Raw genomic sequence first — 20110 nt, 5'->3', positions numbered from 1 at the left:
CACTGCACCTGCAGTTTACTATAGTAACATCCTGGACAATTTGTAATGTACAGATGTCTTTCCTAAATCCTTTTGCATTATACCACAAAGCACATATCTGAGTTACATTCTCTCCCAGTTTAGTTCTAGTGCATTTTTCCCCTTCTTACCTTCTTGTACCACAGTTTTAACTTTTTTACTAAACATTTATAGTCACATGTAACTGTGTAAAATAAAAGCTAACCAGTTTTATCTAATTCTAGTAATCTTTATCCCACCTTCCAGATAAGAATTAAGATTTTAACTAGTTCTAAAATATTTTTATCCATTTATGTACACTAAGAAAACAAAACAGGGTTTATTGCTTCAAACAATTTTAGATCATCAGTGGCACTCCATAACAGCTTTCATGAAACAAGGCCATACAGAATGTTACTGACAGTGATCATTAGGGAATATCAAGTTCTTCTAACTCTCCATTGCTCACTCATCATGAATTTGTCACATTATATTAGCTATAGCACTTAAAAAAAAAAGTCATGGTCTCAGTATGCAGTGGTAGATGGCATCAAACTCACAAAAAATCCACCTGCCTCTGCTTCCCAGAAGCCACAGCACTCTTGACAGGGATTTAAGAATTTTCTAGTTTTTCATTGCAATGGCCAAACTTGTCACAACACCAAACATACAAAAGGAATTAACTCCTTGGAGTTGAGAAGAAAAAGCAGAACTGACAGGAAGCAGAGAATACCCATTTTTATTTCTTGAATAATTCAACCTCCCTCCAAAGTAACTCAACTCCCACAAGCAAAATATTAAGTTCATCTTTTCCCCTTTAAACTGTTATTATATTAGTTATTATAAACTTTAAGATTTGGAAAGCACCAATGCTCAGCAATCTATTTTCTCACCTGTGCACTTAAGAGCAGTGAACGCAGAACATCAGAATTTACCAAATTCTTGAGAGCTTTTGAAATCCCATACTTGGTATATTCCAAACCCCTCAGCATATAAAAAAAGATGGCACTTAACTGCCCAAGCTGAAATTTTGAATCTTCTTCCCCAACATGAAAAGTTATAAAGATGGGTACCTTCCAAGTTGTGAATTGTGGCTTATACCTATAATTCCAGCACTCAGGAAACTGAAGAGGATAACTGACTTGAGTTTTAGCCCAATCTGGGTTACATAGTGAGTTGATGTGTAGTCTGGGCTCATTTTAGGATTACCTCCATTTTTAAAAGAGACAATTTTGACTGGGTAAAGAGACACATTCCTCTGAACACAGATCAAGGTGGCAGGAGGATCAAAAATTTGATGGCAGGAAGGGGACTGTGGCATACAACTTTAATCTCAGCACAATAGAGACAGAAGCAGGTGGATCTTTTTGACAAAGCCAGTTTGGTCTATATAGTAAGCCAGAATTACATAGTGAAAACCTATCTGCTGAATAGCGAGTTCCAAAAAAGTCTAGGCTATATGAGACCCTGTCTCAAATAGATGTGCACAAACATTCTTACATGTGTGTGTGTTTTTGGGTCAGAGATACAGCTTCATGGCTAATAGTGCAGCTGCCTTCACAGAGTTCATTCCAAGTACTCACAGCAGGCACCTCATGAGCACCTGTAACTCCAACACCAGAGATCATATGCCTTTTCTGGCCTCTGAAAGCACCCTCATACACATGTGTGTACATACACAAACATACATATAAACTAAGAACTAAAATAAACTAAAAATAAAATAAAATTTAAAATATGTATCACATTCTATAATATCATTGTGTTAATCCAGTTCCAGAAGATCCAACATCCTCCACGCAGACATGTATGCAGGTCAAACACTAATGCACATAAAATGAAAATAAATCACTTTAAAAATGAATAAATGAATGAATGAATAAGTAAATAAATCAATGAATGAATGAACAGAAGGGAGGCGCTGGAAAAACAGTTAGGTAGAGAACATTTATTGGGGGCTGGAGAGATGGCTCAGAGGTTAAGAGCATTGCCTGCTCTTTCAAAGGTCCTGAGTTCAATTCCCAGCAACCACATGGTGGCTCACAACCATCTGTAATGGGGTCTGTTGCCCTCTTCTGGCCTGCAGGCATACACACAGACAGAATATTGTATACATAATAAATAAATAAATAAATATTTTTTTAAAAAAAGAACACTTATTGCTCTGACAAAGAACTCAGGTTCAGTTTCCAGCACATGTCCCCAGCACTCAAATGGAAGCTCACAATCACCTGTACTTATAGTTACAGGGGATCTTATATACCAAGCATGCACATGGTACACATACATACATGCAGGCAAACATTCATACATATAAAATTAAAATAAGTAACTTAATGAGCTAGGGGTATACTTTAGTGTTAGAACCCTTAACTAGAATTCTGAAGGTCCTGAGTTCAATACCAAGCACTATCAAAAGAATTTTAATTGAAAAATATAGTCTCAGATTTCCCCCACTAATAACAGCACCGACTTTAGAGAGTTACTATGTGAACTGAATGAGTTATAAAACAGTATTTAAAATAATATCAGCTATACAATATGACAGAAATTTACTGCTAGTATTTTTTTTTCTAAAATAAGGTCTCATAGTAGATATTAGTAAATCTTGGGTCTCACTACATAGCTAATGTAAATCAAGGATTAAAATGTTATACTCTCTAATTCACAGACAGAAAACATCTTCTAAAATGTTACTTAAAATTAGAACTGTACTGTAACTGTACCTCCCCTCCATTGATTCTCTGTTCACCTTTCTTCAGTGGTCAGAACTACACTGCTGAATTAGTGGGAGTGCTAGGGTTGATTTAACACAGCATCTGCTCTGGTGAGAAGCTAGTTTTATTTTTTGGTACTTTCCCCATGTAGATTTTGGAAAATCTTGTAACAGGACTACCTCATTCTCATAAGATAGTGACAATAACACAGAGCAAAAAGACAAGAAGATTACATAGGATCGGAAAAGTTAAATTTAGAAGCACTATAATACTAACAACCTACTATTCCCAGAAAACTCAAGACTCACCAAGGTTCATCTGTAGGCTCCCAACAAACGAGACAGACACTACAAGTAAAGCACATGGCTCTATCATCTCCAGATGAGGCAGGCTGCAAAATATGTTAAAATAGAGGAGAGAGCAAGTAGGCAGGAAAGAAAGGGAAGAAGAGAGAAAGGGAAGGACCAATCATTATCAAAATGGCTTTTCAATAGCAACTCTTCAAAAAGTTCCCAATTTCAAGTATAATTTTCTAAGGAAAAAAACAATAATTTATAGTGCTACTCTGCTCATACATATATTAAGAAGTGTTTGATAAATTAGCAGGCCAGTGAGGGCAACCTTGCCTTGAGAGTAAATATATAAATAAATAAATGTAGTTTTTCACTGCATACTTCTGTCTGGTCTGCAACACACAATCCCCCATTCCTAAGTCTCCCAAGTAACAGCACAACATTTCAGGTGTATACCATTACTTCTGCCTTGCAAAATTATTACATCACCTCAAGAATCTACTACTAGCTTATAAAAGCAAAAGTCAAAACAATGAAAATAATCAAATATCCAATGAGAACATTTCCCAAAAAATGACAAAAACCACATGAACTTGACAGCAAAGGGGGGGGGGGGGCTAACATGTCTAATCTGAAAGATTTAAATAATTCAATAATTATTTGCCCCCTAAATTCCTGATGTAGGACATAGGATCAACATCACAATCAAATATGTGGCAAACAAAACACACAAGCACATATACAAACAAGCACATAGCTAGATTGCATAAAACACTTTCAAAAGAAAAAAAATTTTAATTAAAATGCTGTGCTTACTAAACTTACAGTAAACTTGGAAAAACATCTATTTTTGATATTTTTTACCTGATGATAAAATCCAGCTTGAGCCATGGGATCTGGCTGTGCCCACCTATAGCCAACATGAGGCCACGAAGTGAATGTCTCCCTTCTGTTAGCCTCACTATACATCAGTGCCCTAAAAGTAAGCAAACAGCATATAATTGGAGCTAGGCACCAACTAGAGAGAAACGCCTATTTAATGCTGCAGAAAAGAAAATTACTGAAATATAAAAACAAGTTGAAAGAAGCTGAGTGGTAGCAGCGCAAACCTTTAATCCCAGCACTCAGGAAGCTAAAACAAGTGGATCTCTGTGAGACTGAGGCCAGCCTAGTCTACAAAGCAAGTTCCAGGATAGCCAGGACTAAAAAGAAACCCTGTCTTAAGAAAGAAAGAAAGAAAGAAAGAAAGAAAGAAAGGAAAAAATTTAATTAGTTAGTTAGATAGTTAATTGGAATGATTATGTTCAAATTTTTATTTTCAACACATACCCCTAAAAACTGTAAAGAAAAAGAAAAGCTGGTTAATGGCTACAGCAACTGGAGAATTCCACAGGCAGATTAAGTTAACTAACAATGAGTCATTACCAATCAGACAACAGGAAATGAAGAGAATGACAGAGAGAGTCCTGCACTTTTTCCTCAGGCCACAAGCCAGCTGAAGTGGGTCTTTGTCTCTGCTACTCTGTGTAAGCATTTAAGCAGGGCTTGTGTTTTATTTGCTTTTTAAGTTGTTTTTAACTAGAAATTGGTTTATTGTTCTTTTATCTAGAAAAATCTTCCTCCAGGGGAGCTATATACTCTAGCAAACTTTAGTTTAGTTTTAAAATTGGTTGAGGCACAGACAGTCTCAACTGTGTAGCCCTGGCCATCCTGAAACTCACCATGCAGCTTCAAATTCAGCCAGCCTCTGCCTGCAGGGATAAAAGGTGTGTACCACTAAAACCAGAAACTCTAGTACATTTTAAAAACCATGATCAGTCTATAATCCCAGCACTCAGGAGGCTGAGGCAAGAGCATATGAGCTGGAACAGCCTAACTTGACTTATCTAGAAAACAGAACAATAAAATCCTCACACTTTGATAGTAAAATTAAGCTATAATTAAGGGTATCGGTGAATTTTTAAAGGACAATAACAAACTAAAGTCCAATAGTAACTGAAGGGGGGGGGGGCATGAAAAAATAGACCAGAAAAAAATGATTTCTACATAGATTCCAAAAACTAATTCATACCTAATGTTCAACAATATTACTCTAGGTTACTCAGAACTACATTCTGACTTTTAAGAGCATGAGGTAAGTGGCACATCAGTATCAGATCTTGAAACAGTTGCCTAACACACATTGCACCCTTGGATCCAATTCCCAGCAATATACAGGAAGCACAGGACCCTGGGCACAGGCCTCAGAAACAAAGTAAAAAGTGAAGTTTATCTGATAGCAGCTCCGTTACTACCCAGGACACAGACCCTTCAAGTGCATTAATAAATGTTTCCTTTCTTGAAGAAGAAAAAAAATCCCTTTGGGGTTAGAAAAGTTTCATGTATAAGTTATGTATGTATTTACAAGAGAGGAGGTTGAAACAGTGTCTCATGTAGCCCAGAATAGCCTCAACTCACTATGCCTACCAAGGTTTTTGTAGATTCATTATTAATGAAGTAACTTCAAGGCTCTCAAATTAGTACTTGAAGATATTTTAGTACACCCAGAAGAAACATATGGCTGGATCTGGAACTACATAGATGACACGTCCCTTAGGTGTGTCTTTTAGACATTTCCAGAAGTTTGACTGAAGAGAAAAAACCATCCCTTAAGTTGGGAAGTACCATTCTATACCTGCGGTTCAGGATGAATAAAAAGAAGAAACTAAGGTGAATATAGGCATTCATTTCTCTCTGATTCCTGACTGTACATACAAAATCCTGCCCATGCCTTGCCCCCTATGATGATGAATTATAGCCTCAAATTATGAGTCAAAATAAGCTCTTCCTTAAGTTACTTCTTGTCAAAAATAACTAACACAAAACAAAAAAACCTATCTCATTTCCTAAAATACAACACTTACCACAGTATGCAGTAGCATCTTTAGAAAACACTGTAAATTAGCTCTGCAGAGTCGATAACATCTCAAGATCGGCATCTAATAACAAGTTTCTCTTTCTTTGTTCCTACTTCCATACAGGTTGCAAGAATATTTTAATGATAGCTATAGCACTTAGCTGATGTGGGAGTCCCCTCTGTGTGTTGCTTGTACTGGCTAATGAATAAAGAAACTGCCTTGGCTGATAGGATAGAACTTAGGCAGGCAGAGAAGACAGAACTGAATTCTGGGAGTAAGAACACAGAGTTGGAGGGACGCCATGGATCCACGGCCGGAGGCAGACATGCTGAAACTTTTTGGGTAGGCCATGACCTCGTGATGATAGATAGATAGAAATGGGTTAAATAAAGATGTAGGAGTTAGCCAATAAGAAGCTAGAACTAATGGGCCAAGCAGTGATTTAATTAATACAGTTTCTGTGTGATTATTTCGGGGCTAAACTAGCCAGGCAGCCAGGACAAACAAGTAGGCCCTCCTTCCTACAACACTTAGCACCTGATATTCAGATTGAGTGGCATATTCTCTCCAAAAGACAGAAATAACAACATTACTCTAGCATATAAAAATCCTTACCACTTGCTAATGTAATTAACAGAAATTGTATCTATGATAAAAACAGCAAAAACAGGGCAAATGAACAATGTAAAGGATAAACTGCTTGCTAAATACTATGAATGTAAGAACCATACTTAAAATGAATTCTTTCAGTATTGTACTTGCTAGCATCACCATACATTATTTATAAATTTACTTCAGGAAAGTGCATAGAAAGTGAATCACCCAATGGAAATATGAAAATCAAAAAGTTAGACATGGAGAGAAAATGTGAATACCCAATCAAAAACTATCAGGCTTTAAATTCTATTTTCACATTAATAAACTTTAGTACTTTCAATATCAAATAATTTATTTATCAAGCTTTCATCGAACACATTATAAGCTTTAGTTTTACATAAAACAGCTACTTAATAAATTTTAAAAAATTAGATGATAGAGGTATGATTTTTCACAGTACTGTTTAAATCTAGAGAAAACAGTGTAAGAAACTACTCCAAGAAACAGGGGGACAGGATTTTTTCTTTGAGAACTTCATAGGTGAATAGAATGTATTTTAATCATACCTACTCCTCCATTCCCTTTGAAGAACTTTTTTAGGATATTTTTCACTGAGAATTTTGCAGCTAATTACAATGTATTTGATCATATTACCCCACTCCTCCTCCATAAAAACAGTAAGCAATTCTAATTACACTCACATTTGTATATAATAGCATTTGTCAGAATTCATCTCAAAAGTTAGTAAATTATTGGCAAAATATTACACACCCAATGCTGAGTGAATATTTGAGAAAATTTTAAGCCATTTTCTCAAATACTCACTCAGCATTGGAATCTTCAAAATACAGTCTTGCAATCCCCTTCCAGATACACATATTGAACAGTAGCTATCAGCTCACTACAACATTTATGTATAAATGAAAATCTATGGGCAGTGGTGGCACATACCTTTAAATGAAAACCTGCTTTTTAAAACATTCTGATTATAATAAGATTTGCAGTACTTTTCGGATAACCCTAAATCTAGGGTCCTACCTGTCTACAGAGCGGCCTGGCCCCACACCAAGTTCTGGGCGTGCACTGGGTAAGAGGTAAGACAATCTGTCCATCACTGAGGACGCCACAGGTAAGGCAGCAACATTTTGATTTATTTTCTTGAGTTCATTTACAATGGCACTGGCAATAGACTTCAATACATGATGAGGAAGATGAAATGTAACTGTGGCCCACTGAAAGAAAACAGAAATATATAAGCAAAGAAATACTTCTAAACAGTTTTAACCAAAACCTTACCTTGACCTGATCAATTAAAGAGCTATGCATGTATCGCTAATGTGAATAATACCATCAGTTTATTGTTTACAACAAGAATTTGCCATTAAGTAAAAAACTAAACCTTTTTTTTTTTTTTAAATTACCAAGGTACAGAGAAGCAAGCCAGGTCTCCATCATGAGTGAATAGATAAAAGTATGGTATGTGGGTGAGTGAACAAGTACATGCAGTAGAATATTGCAAAGCCTTTTAAAAGATAACAACTCCAAGCCAGGTGGTGGTGGCTCACGCCTTTAATCCCAGCACTTGGGAGGCAGAGGCAGGAGGATCTCTGTGAGTTCGAGGCCACCCTGGTCTTCAAGAGCTAGTTCCAGGAAGGCTCTAAAACTACAGTGAAACCTTGTCTCGAAAAAAACAAAACCAAAAAAAAAAAAAGGTAACAACTCCATCATAACAAGATGAATAAAAATGAATTGAACTTCAATAGGCCAGGAGAAGGAAGACAAGTATAAATGATACCACTTACATGTAAAGTTTATACTCCGTAACTCACAGAACCAAAGATTAAAATGACTGTTACTAGAGCTGATGTAGGAGTATGGGATGGGATGCTGGTTAAAAGTACAAAGTAGCAGAAAACAGATGTGATGAACTAGCTGGTGATCATCTATTTAGCAACCTATTATTTCAATAATACTATTATACAGTATGCTGGCCACAGATAACAACAACCTACTGTTGGTTTCAAATATTCTCACAAGGAAGAAATAATAACTATAAAGTGTTAAAGATATAATGTCTCATTTTATTAAATCTCTCTACAATATGAACATATATCAAAATATCACATTTCATCTCATAAATACATAGTTATTTAACTTTTTGTTTGCTTGTTGTTTTTTTTGTTTTGTTTTGTTTTTTTGAGACAGGGTCTCTCTACAAAGCCCTGTCCTGGAACTCACTATATAGACAAGGCTAGCTTAGAACTCACAGAGATCCACCTGTAAAGGTATGTGTCACTACACTCAGTATGTTGAATTTTTATTTAATACACTCAGAAGGCAGACAGAGGCAGATCTCCATGTGTCTGTGGCCATTCTGTTCTACATAAAGAGTTGTAGGGCAGCCAGGGCTACAAAGAAAGACCCTGTCTCAAAAGAAAAAGGAAAAGAAAAGAAAGAAGAGAGTAAAACAAATCTTTTTAAAACTATTAACATTATTCAATATTATTGCCAAACAAGTTACACTAGTGGAAAACAAAGGGACAAAAGGAGAGATAGACTCTGAAAGTTCCAACTATATTTTCCCAGAGAAATAAATCTATATATTAATTTCATCTTCATATTCTGCCCCCAGATCACATTAAAACTGTCACCATTTAGTCCAGTACACACTAGGCATGATAGCATAATACTATTGAGCTAAATAACTAAATAATAACTAAATAAATAACTAAATAACTTTCATAGTAAAAATATATTTAAATTGAAAAAAGGAATGTAGACTGGGGTTATAGCTCAATGGATGAGTGCTGGGCTAGTGCACAAAAAGTCCTAGTTTCAATTCCCAGCACTACAAAATGGGGAAGATGACTCCACAGGAACTGGCACTAACCATGGGAGTTTGGATCCCCAGAAGTTCATATAAATGCTAGGTAGGCCTGCCTCTAAGTTCAGTCTGGGAAGGCAGAGCCAGGAATCCCCAGAGCAAGCAGACTTGCAATCCTAATCATAAGGGTGAGATCTGGGTTTACTAAGACCCTGCTTCAATTTATAAAGCGGAAGGAAGAATGACGTAAATGATTAATGATATCAACCACAAACTTCCGTATGTGTGCGCACACACACACATACACATCATATACAAAAAGGGGAAAAGAAAAAAATGAAAATCTCTTACCTAGTTTCTAAACTTAACCTGTTAGTAGATGAGACATCTACTCATTGAAGGGTCTTCAGCATCAAAACACAAAACAAAACAAAAAAAACCGTATCTAACTTCCACTTGGAAAAAGGTCCTACAATGGAATTCCAACTATATACTGTAAATTATAAAGGTTTTCCCCCCAGAAGGACTTATGAGCATTCATTACAAGTGATACTCATGGGATGGAGTGAGGCACTCTATCAAGGACTATAAGAAAGCAGAAATGGGAGACACCTAGGACAGAGAGGGCCTGTGAAAACAAGTTCCACCTGGAGCAGAAGCCAGGGGCAATCCATCCTGGGACACTGGCAGACCAGGACTGAGCCAACGACCTGACTCAAGAGTCTGCAATCTCCACTGGAACTGGAGTGGGACTGAACCAGCTACCTAGGGCAGAGAGAGAACAAGCTCTACCAGGAGCAGAAACCAGGAACAAACCTAGTCCCAGGACATGGGCGGATGAGGACTGAGCGAGCAACCAGATCCAGAGTCAGCAATCCCCACAAGAACAGGTCCAACTCCAAGCCAGGGACTTCTGCAGGAGGAGATCCAGACCAGGATTTACAGAAACAGATCAAAACCAGCAGCCTAGTCCAAGGTAGGCCTGAGACAGCAAACTCCAAGGGAGCAGAGCAAAGCACAGGAGCACTGAGCTATCTCCAGAAACAGGAGTAACCAACGGGGTAACTAGAACTGTGACACTGACCGTACCACGAGGAACAACCATCTGAGCTTTGGATTCACTGGCACCTAGAAGATTATTCAACAGAATCTCAGACAGCCCCAACCACACCTATTAGAGGAAAAGATGAATAGAAAAGGTAAGATGATATACTACACCACAAAGAGCAACACAATACCAGTAAAACCTAAAGACCCTACAAAAGCAAGACCTAAACAACCAAATATGGATGAACCAGAAGAAAATGATCTAAAAAATAACCTCAAGAGAATGTTTGAAATTCTTAAAGATGAAATGAGAAATTCCCTTAAAGATATGGAGGAAAAAGGAAACAAAAAATTAGAAGATAATGAACAGAGAAATAAGGGAACTAACAGATGTTATAACTCAAATGGACTTAACAGACATCTGTAGAATATTTCATCCAAACAGAAAAGAATATACCTTCTCGGCATTTCATGAAACCGTCTCAAAAATTGACCACATACTCGGTAACAAAACAAACCTCAACAAATACAAACAAATTGGAATAACCCAATGTACCTTATCAGATGGTTTAAAACTAGAAGTCAACAGCAATACCAATTCCAGAAAACCCATAAACATGTGGAAATTAAACAATGCTCACCTGAATCATCAATGGGCAAAGGAAGAAATAAAGAAGGAAATTAAAGACTTCCTAAAATTCAATGAAATTGACCACACAACAAACCCAAATTTATGGGACACAATGAAAGCAATGACAAGAGGAAAGTTCATAGCATTAAATGCCTACATACAGAAGCTGGAAAAACCCCACACTAGTGAATTAACAGAACATTTGAAAACTATAGAACAAAAAGAAGCAAACTCACCTAAGAGAACTAGACAGCAGGAAATAATCAAATTGAGAGCTAAAATCAACAAAATAGAAACAAAACAATACAAAGAATCAATGAGACAAAGAGTTGGTTCTTCGAGAGAAATCAACAAAATAGACAAACCTTTATCCAAACTAATGAAAAGGCAGAGAATGTTCATATTAACAAAATCAGAAATGAAAAGTGGAACATAACAACAGACATGGAAGAAATACAGAGGATCATCAAGTCATATTTTGAAAACCTGTACTCCGCAAAATTGGAAAACATAAAGGAAATGGACAACTTTCTGGATGAAGATCACTTACCAAAATTAAATCAAGACCAGATAAGCAAATTAAACAAACCTATAACTGCTGAAGAAATAGAACAGTCATCAAAAGTCTCCCAACCAAAAAAAGCCCAGGACCAGATGGTTTCAGCTCAGAATTAATACCAATACTCCTCAAATTATTCCACACAATAGAAACAGAGGGAACATTGCCCAACTCTTTTGATGAGGCTATAATTACCCTGATACTCAAACCACAGTAAGATAATACTAAGAAAGAGAATTACAGACCAATCTCATTCATGAACATTGATGCAAAAATACTAAATAAAATACTGGCAAATCGAATCCAAGAACACATCAGAACCATCATCCACCATGATCAAGTCGGCTTCATCCCACAGATGCAGGGATGGTAAACATACGAAAATCTGTCAACGTAATCCACCATATAAACAAGCTGAAAAATAAATACCACATGATCATCTATCTCATTAGATGCCGAAAAAGCATCTGACAAAATACATCATCCCTTCATGATGAAGGTCTTGGAGAGAGCAGGGATATAAGGAACATACCTAAACATAATTAAGGCAATATACAGCAAGCCAACAGCCAACATCAAACTAAATGGAGAGAAACTCCCAGCGATCCCAATGAAATCAGGAACAAGACAAGGCTGTCCACTCTCTCCATAACTATTCAATATAGTTCTTGAGGTCCTAACTAGAGCAATAAGACACCAAAGGGAGATCAAGGGGATACAAATTGGAAAAGAAACTCTCACTGTTTGCTGATGATATGATAGTTTACATAAGTGATCCCAAAAATTCTACCAAAGAACTTCTACAACTCATAAACACTTTCAGCAATGTAGCAGGATACAAAATTAGCTCAAAAAGATCAGTAGCCCTCCTGTACACAGATGATAAAAGGGCTGAGGAAGAAACCAGAGAATCAACACCCTTCACAATAGCCACAAATAGCATAAAATATCTCGGAGTAACTCTAACCAAACAAGTGGAAGACTTATATGACAAGAACTTTAAATCTTTGAAGAAAGAAACTGAAGACACCAATGGAAAGATCTCCCATGCTCTTGGGTAGGCAGAATTGACATAGTAAAAATGGCAATCTTACCAAAAGCAATCTACAGATTCAACGCAATGCTCATCAAAATCCCAGCAAAATTCCTCAAAGACCTAAAAAGAACAGTACTCAACTTCATATGGAAAAGCAAAACTCTGGGTAGTCAAAACAATCCTGGGCAATAAAAGAACTTCTGGAGGCATTACAATCCCTAACTTCAAACTCTACTACAGAGTTACAGTACTGAAAACAGCCTGGTATTGGCTTAAGAACAGACAGGAGGACCAATGGAACTGAGTAGAAGACTGGGATATCAATCCACACATCTTTGAACACCTGATCTTTGATAAAGAAGCAAAAAAAATATTAAATGGAAAAAAGAAAGCATATTTAACAAGTGGTGCTGGCATAACTGGATATCAACATGTAGAAGAATGAAAATAGACCCATATCTATCTCCATTGCACAAAACTCAAGTCCAAATGGATCAAAGACCTCAACATAAAGCCAGCCACACTGAACCTTATAGAAAAGTGGGAAATACACTTAAACGCATTGGCACAGGGAACCACTTCCTAAATAAAAAGAACCCCAGCAGCACAGACACTGAGAGAAACAATTAATAAATGGGACCTCCTAAAACTGGAAAGCTTCTGTAAAGCAAAGGACACGGTCAACAAGACAAAATGACAGCCTAAGAATGGGAAAAGATCTTCACTAACCCCACATCCGACAGAGATCTGATCTCCAAAATATACAAAGAACTCAAGAAATTGGACACCAAAAGATCACGTAATCCAATTTAAAAAAAATGGAGTACAGACCTAAACAGAAAACTCTCAACATCTGTGAGTTCGAGACCAGCCTGGTCTACAATAGCTAGTTCCAGGACAGGCTCCAAAAACACAGAGAAACCCTGTCTCGAAAAAAAACAAAAACAAAAAGAAAAAAAAAAAAACTCTCAACAGAGAAATCTAAAATGGCTGAAAGATACTTAAGGAAATGTTCAACATAAGGATGTCATCAGAGAAATGCAAATCAAAACAACTCTGAGATTCCATCTTATACCTGTAAGAATGGCCAAGATCAAAAACACTGATGACAACTTATGCTGGAGAGGTTGTGGGGAAAAGGGAACACTTCTGTATTGCTGGTGGGAATGCAAGCTGATACAACCCCTTTGGATGTCAGTGTGGCGATATCTCAGAAAATTAGGAAACATCTTTCCTCAAAACCTAGTAATAGGGCTGGAGAGATGGCTCAGTGGTTAAGAGCATTGGCTGCTCTTCCAAAGGTCCTGAGTTCAATTCCCAGCAACCACATGGTGGCTTTAAAGAGGTCTGGTGCCCTCTTCTGGCCTGCAGACATGCACACAGACAGAATATTATATACACAATAAATAAATAAATTTAAAAAAAAAAAAAAACCTAGTAATACCACTTTTGGGTATATATCCAAAGGATGCTCAATCATGCCACAAGATCATGTGCTCAACTATGCTCATAGCATGTTTGTTTGTCACAGCCAGAACCTGGAAACAACCTAAATGCCCCTTGACCGAAGAATGGATAAGGAAAATGTGGTACATTTTACACAATGGAGTACTACACAACAGAAAAAAATAACAACAGCTTGAATTTTGCAGGAAAATGGATGGAGTTAGAAAACATTATTTTGAGCAAGGTCACCCAGACCCAGAAAGACAATTATCACATGTACTCATAGGTGGTTTTTAATCATAAAGCAAAGAAAGCCAGCCTACAAACCACAACCCCAGAGAACTTGGACAACAATGCGGACACTAAGAGAGACTTACATAGATCTAATCTACATGGGAAGTCGAAAGTAGAAAAAGACAAGATCTCCTGATTAAATTGGGAGCATGAGGACCATGAGGGAAGAGGCGGGGGTGGGGAGAGCAGAGAAAAATGTAGAACTCAATAAATAACAATAAAAGAATGTATTAAAAAAAATTTCAAAAACAAAAAAAGCAGAAATGAACATCATGAGGTCACTAACATGAAGACTAGTGATTAACATGTGATCAATGACTTTCTAGTACCAAACTATCTCTGAAAAGTGTAGGTCCACCAATCCACACCATACTATTTTCTCAGGTTCCTGAAGACATAAGTGGAAGAGAAATGGCACAAGCCGAGTGAGAAATTATCCACAATAATGATGTTCCCATGTGAGGACCATTAAGACAGGAAAGACTTTTCTAAAAGCCCCTGAACATTTCATGCCTACAAAAGTATTTAACCAAAACAATACTTAGTCCTAAGGAAGTTTCTGAGATTAACAACTAGTTTAGAAACTTGAAAAGTAACAGAGGAAATAACTAACCATCTCAGCATCACTTAGCCCCCTGTGTTGGCCTTTGTACAATGTCAATAATCTTGAAGAATGACTGAGGATTATAAAAAGGTGTGGTTGTACACATCTTTAATGCCAGCACTCAGGAGGCAGAGGCAGAAGGATCTCCACCAGCCTGGTCTACAGAGTTCCAGGACAGTCAGGGCTACACAGAGAAACCCTGTCTCAAAAGAAAGAAAAAGAAAACAAGGAAGTCAAAGGGAAAAGTCTACACACAATGTCAAGAGAAGCAGGAGAGGAAATAAAATATGAGTCATCTTTCTCCACAGCCTTTCCAATACTGCTTTAAGAAATCTATATGTAAGATGCCAGGCAAGAAATGGAAGCTATGCACAAGCCCAACCACATAAATTTCTTCACTAAGACTAACCAGGCCACCAGCTATTTTATAGGGGAGAGAGCCAGTTAGCCAGGTTGACTAACCTAAACTAGATCAATTAAGCCAGATTGAGAAGCAATCTGTTTCACTGTAACAGATGCATATTGTACCTGTTCAGTTCACGATGCTTCTTCCATATATCATATGGTATGGAGAACAACAGAACATCTTCTGTACCACGCTGGTATTCTAGACTTCACCTCTGACCAAGGAAAGCATTTCAAAGAAGAAAAAGTAAAGTTCCAGCAATGGGCTCTTGCCCATGACATTCACTGTCTTATCATGATATCTTCCAGAAAGAGGTGGCCTAAGAAAAAAGGTAATCTACAATACAGCATCACTACTAGCTAATACTAACTACAGTAATACCTCCGAAAGGTCAGAAGTCTTCATCAGAGGACTCTAATCACAGACTCATAACACAAATGAGACACAACAGTGTATTCCAACAGGCAAACTATTTAACAGAGCTAATCATAGACTTTTCTTCTTCTTTTCTATGCTTTAAGCTATGTAGCTCATTTTGCCACAGAAGAATACTACACCAAGAACATAATAGTTCCACCAAAATGGTTACTGAGACTGCTGCTTAGCAATTTTAAGTTGCTTCTGCTATCAAATGAACAGGCAAAGAACACCACAGAACCACTGAAATCTCAACTTTATCATGTACTCATATATCTCTCGTAAAAAAAGACAGAAAAGGCTAATTAGAACATTTCTAGAGGAGGGCAGGAAAAGCAAAAGGACGAAGCTTAGTCTACCACAGCCCCAAATGCATTTTAATTCTTACCTTAGCAACTTTATGGTTTGCTGCGGTCTCATGAGATGTATTTTTTAAGCCATCTTTCAGTTGTGTGATGAACAAATCATAACCCTCTGTACTAGAAACATCTACCTTTTCTATACATGCTGATAAGAGCTGCTGTGCCTAATGATTAAAAAGAAACAGAAAATTAAACACAATAAAACAATCAGATTTCCTTCAGCTAATGTGTGGTGGTTTTAACTATACAAAGCTTAGCCTTATAATTAATTTTATATAAACCAAGTTAACCATTTAGATGAGGTAAAGCAATGTATTCAATGTGGTAGCCAGAGGGCAATAAATCAATACAACAGTAACCATAAATTAAACAAAAAATAATACACATGCTGAAACTATGAGCAAAAGTAAAACATCAAGTAAACTTTTAAACAGAAATACAAGATTCTTCAGTAAGCACAAAGTACTCATAGTACACAAAGCTATTAAACAAAGAGTACAAAAGCCCTCAGCAATGCTATTCATAAAGTAAAAAACAAGGTCAAATATGTTGGCTCAAACTATAATCCCAGCACTCTAGAGGCAGAGGCAGATAGATCTCTCTGAGTTTCAGGACAACCAGGACTACAGATAAGCTTGTGTCTCAAAAGACCAACTAAGTAGAGAGCCAAGTTGGCATATGCCTATCTTCCAACATTTGAGAGGTGGAGGCAAATGGATCAAGAGTTAGAAGTCATTCTTGACTACAGTGTAAGCTGGAAGTCAGCCTGGACTACATGAGATGCTATCTCAAAAATTACTAATCTCTTTCTGAAGCTTGGTATGCCATGTAACTAAATTGTCAATATGAAAGGAGTTTGGAAGGGATGAAAAGGGGAAGAAGAACAGAAGGGTAGAGGAAAAGGTGGGAGAGGGGGGTACTAGGGAGAAGAAGAGACAGGCAGAATGAACACAAATAAAAGAGAAAGGAGGAGAGGAAAAGTGTGAGGATAAAGAAAAGATAGCTGGTCTCCTATGACTTGGAAATGATGGGACTTGGAGCAACTATCTACAATTCACCAGCCAGGTATTGAAGCTGGCAAAGAGGGCCCTACATCTAGCCTTGGGCTGTTACTACCCATAAGTCATCTTGTTTATTGATTCACTGTATTTTGGAGTCTTTGTCACAGTTGTTTATCATGTGCTAAATTACAGTTCACACCTAAAGCACCACTTCAACAAACACCAATTAATTATGCAGAGAACGATAGGTATTTAAAAGGGTGGTTCATGACTCAATTCTTTGTTTTTATGGGTGTAACTATACAATGTCCTTTAAGCACAACTTATAAAAAATGTCCTAAAGGACAATGTAATTTCACTTAACACTCAAAGGTCAGAGGTTACCTTGTGCAAAGGCACCCAGTGTACTTGTTTCTTTCTACTTACCTCGGTGACAGGAAGTTCAAGCTGAACCACATCATCCTGCTTTGAAACTGGAGTTTGCAGAGCAGTGTCTAACAACAGGATTCCATTAAGGTCCTTCCTACAACCTACTGCATAATCATCCACAAATATAACTTTATCCACAGCAGAAATATACTGACATTTCACCTGTCCACCTGGTTTAGCTGTTAAAAGAACAAAAATTCAACAATTAAGATTTTAAGACCAACAATTCACAAAAAATATGTTCACATATCAATTAAATATGACACACAATTCTAGGTAAAATGCTGAATTGGAAAGAAGTCTATTAAGACCATGATTAGAGCAGACTGGAGTATGAACTATAAAGCCAGTCTCAATAGTAAACTGATTAAAACTCAGTAGCAACATAGCTACATACAGAGAAGCATGGCGGCACACACCAGCAATCCAGCACACAAGAGGTTAAGGCAGAAGCACAAGTTAAGGCAGTCTATTCCACAAAACTGAAACACCACACTAAAGTGGAAGGGGGACCTAAGTACATCTACATGGGAAAAAGAGCAAATGTGGTAAATACCTTAAAGTGATAGAACTGAGAAAACGGGGCTGTAGAAAAATTATTTTCGCCATACTATTCTTACATACTATTCTTTATTCTTTTCCCCTGAAGGAACAGGGGTAGAAACAGTAATCTGCAGGCACAGATTCAACCAGATACCAGAAATTTCCCAGAATCATTTGTTAGAGACTATCCTTATCCCCAAATAATAGATTTGACCCCTTGTCAATATCTTAAAACCATTATGTGCAAAGATATGCTTCTTGGCTCTTATCCATCCCATTATGTTCTATGTGTGTCTTTACAACAGCATCACACTGTTTTTATTTGCAGTTCTAAGGACCCAATCCAGCACTTGTGCATACCATTTAAGCCCTGTACTACTTCTACTTACTGAGCCACATCTCCTTTCTCAGTACCACACTGTTTTAATTACTGTAGCTTTGCAGTTTATTCTTGAAATCAGGAAATATAAATCTATCAATCCCCTTCCCCCAAGTACTGACTGAGCTGTATCCCTACCACATTTTTGTCTTTTTCAAGATTGCCTTGAATATTCAAGGTCCCTTGAGATCCTATATGAATTTTAAGCTATATTTTTTTCTATTTCTAAAAGAAAGAGTCATTGTGATTTTAACAATTGTAATGAAGATACAGATCACTGTGGGAGGTACTAAAATCTGGATATTAAATACCTCTAAAGGTCCAGTTATAGACTTAGCTTCCAATGAAGGGAAATTAGGAGATGGTAGTACCTTACGATTGTGGAACCACCATCCTCATCAGGCCCTTGATGGAGACTGTGAAACTTCCTTTTCTTTATGCCTCAGTCAAGAAAACAGTTCTGCTCCATCAGTTCTGTTCCATTAGACCCAAACACTAAAACCTCTAAAAACTAGCTAGGCAGTGGTGGCACACACCTTGGGAGAGACAGGTGGACCTCTGTGAGTTCAAGGCCAACTTAGTCTACAGAGTGAGTTCCAGGAGAGTCAGGACTACATAGATAAAACTCACCTCTAGGGCTGGAGAGATGGCTCAGAGGTTAAGAGAACTGACTGCTGTTCTAGAGGTCCTGAGTTCAATTCCCAGCAACCACATGATGGCTCACACCCATCTATAATGAGATCTGGTGCCCAGAACACTATATATGTAAAATAAATAAATTTAAAAAAAAAAAAAAACTCACCTCTAAAAATCAAAAACTTAAAAAAATAAAACCTCTAAAACTTACTAAATAAACCTTTTTACTTTTTAAGTTGGTTGGCTCAGGTATTTGTTATATTGTCAGAAAGCTGACTAAGTAGCAGGCAATGTAAACATCTTCACAATATACAGACAAAGAAGTACTAACAAGGACATAAAGAGAATAGAACTTATTATTTCTAATGGAAATGCAACATGACACAGTCACAATATTGGCAGCTTTTTAAAAAAAAGTTAAGTATGAATTTACTAAAATGCCTCTGGAGACTGAAACCTATATCCACACAATAACTTGTATTCAGATGTTTATGATAGCACTATTCATAAACACCAAACAATGAAAATACACAAATATGAGCCAGGTGGTGGTGGTACATGCCTTTTAATCACATACTCGGGAGGCAAAGACAATCAAATCTCTATGAGTTCGAGGCCAACCTGGCCTAGAATAAGTTTCCCAACAGGCAGAGCTGTTAAACAGAGAGACCCTGTCTCAAAAAACAAAACAAAACAAAAAATAACCAAATATGCTTCAAAGTGGCTAGCTTAAATAAATGGTAAATAACAATAAAATATTATTCAAAATTAAAATCCTAGAAGAGATACACATAACAACTTTAATGAATCCCAAGAGTATGCTAACACAAGAATCCAGCATCAAAAAGTTTACGTACTGGGCTAACATAATAGTGCAATGATAAGAGAGCTCACCTACTATATGCCCAGGCCTGGGTTTAATCCTCAGCACTACCGCCCAAAAAAAAAAAAAAAAAAAAGAAGGAAGACAGAAAACACAAAACTATAATACTTCA

At 37.1% G+C, this 20110-nt stretch overlaps 1 protein-coding gene across 6 annotated transcripts in view; it reads right to left on the bottom strand.

The window, feature by feature from the left end:
• The window catches only part of Birc6 (baculoviral IAP repeat containing 6), a 187690-nt gene that overhangs the window by 153081 nt on the left and 14499 nt on the right, over positions 1-20110 (bottom strand). For all 6 annotated transcript variants that reach the window (XM_041631170.1, XM_041631171.1, XM_041631172.1 and 3 more), the window contains exons 2-6: positions 17555-17736; positions 16154-16291; positions 7540-7733; positions 3872-3983; positions 3023-3105 (exon numbers count right to left, since the gene is read on the bottom strand). In XM_041631170.1, coding sequence (XP_041487104.1) covers positions 3023-3105; positions 3872-3983; positions 7540-7733; positions 16154-16291; positions 17555-17736 — 709 coding nt within the window. The remainder of the gene's footprint in view (positions 1-3022; positions 3106-3871; positions 3984-7539; positions 7734-16153; positions 16292-17554; positions 17737-20110) is intronic.

Source organism: Microtus oregoni, unplaced genomic scaffold (genome assembly GCF_018167655.1).
Source record: "Microtus oregoni isolate MIOR12 unplaced genomic scaffold, Mior012 000036F_ref0000092, whole genome shotgun sequence".
Taxonomy (NCBI): Eukaryota; Metazoa; Chordata; class Mammalia; order Rodentia; family Cricetidae; genus Microtus; species Microtus oregoni.
The sequence above is the reverse complement of the archived record's forward strand: the minus strand, read 5'-3'. Positions and strand labels throughout refer to the sequence as shown.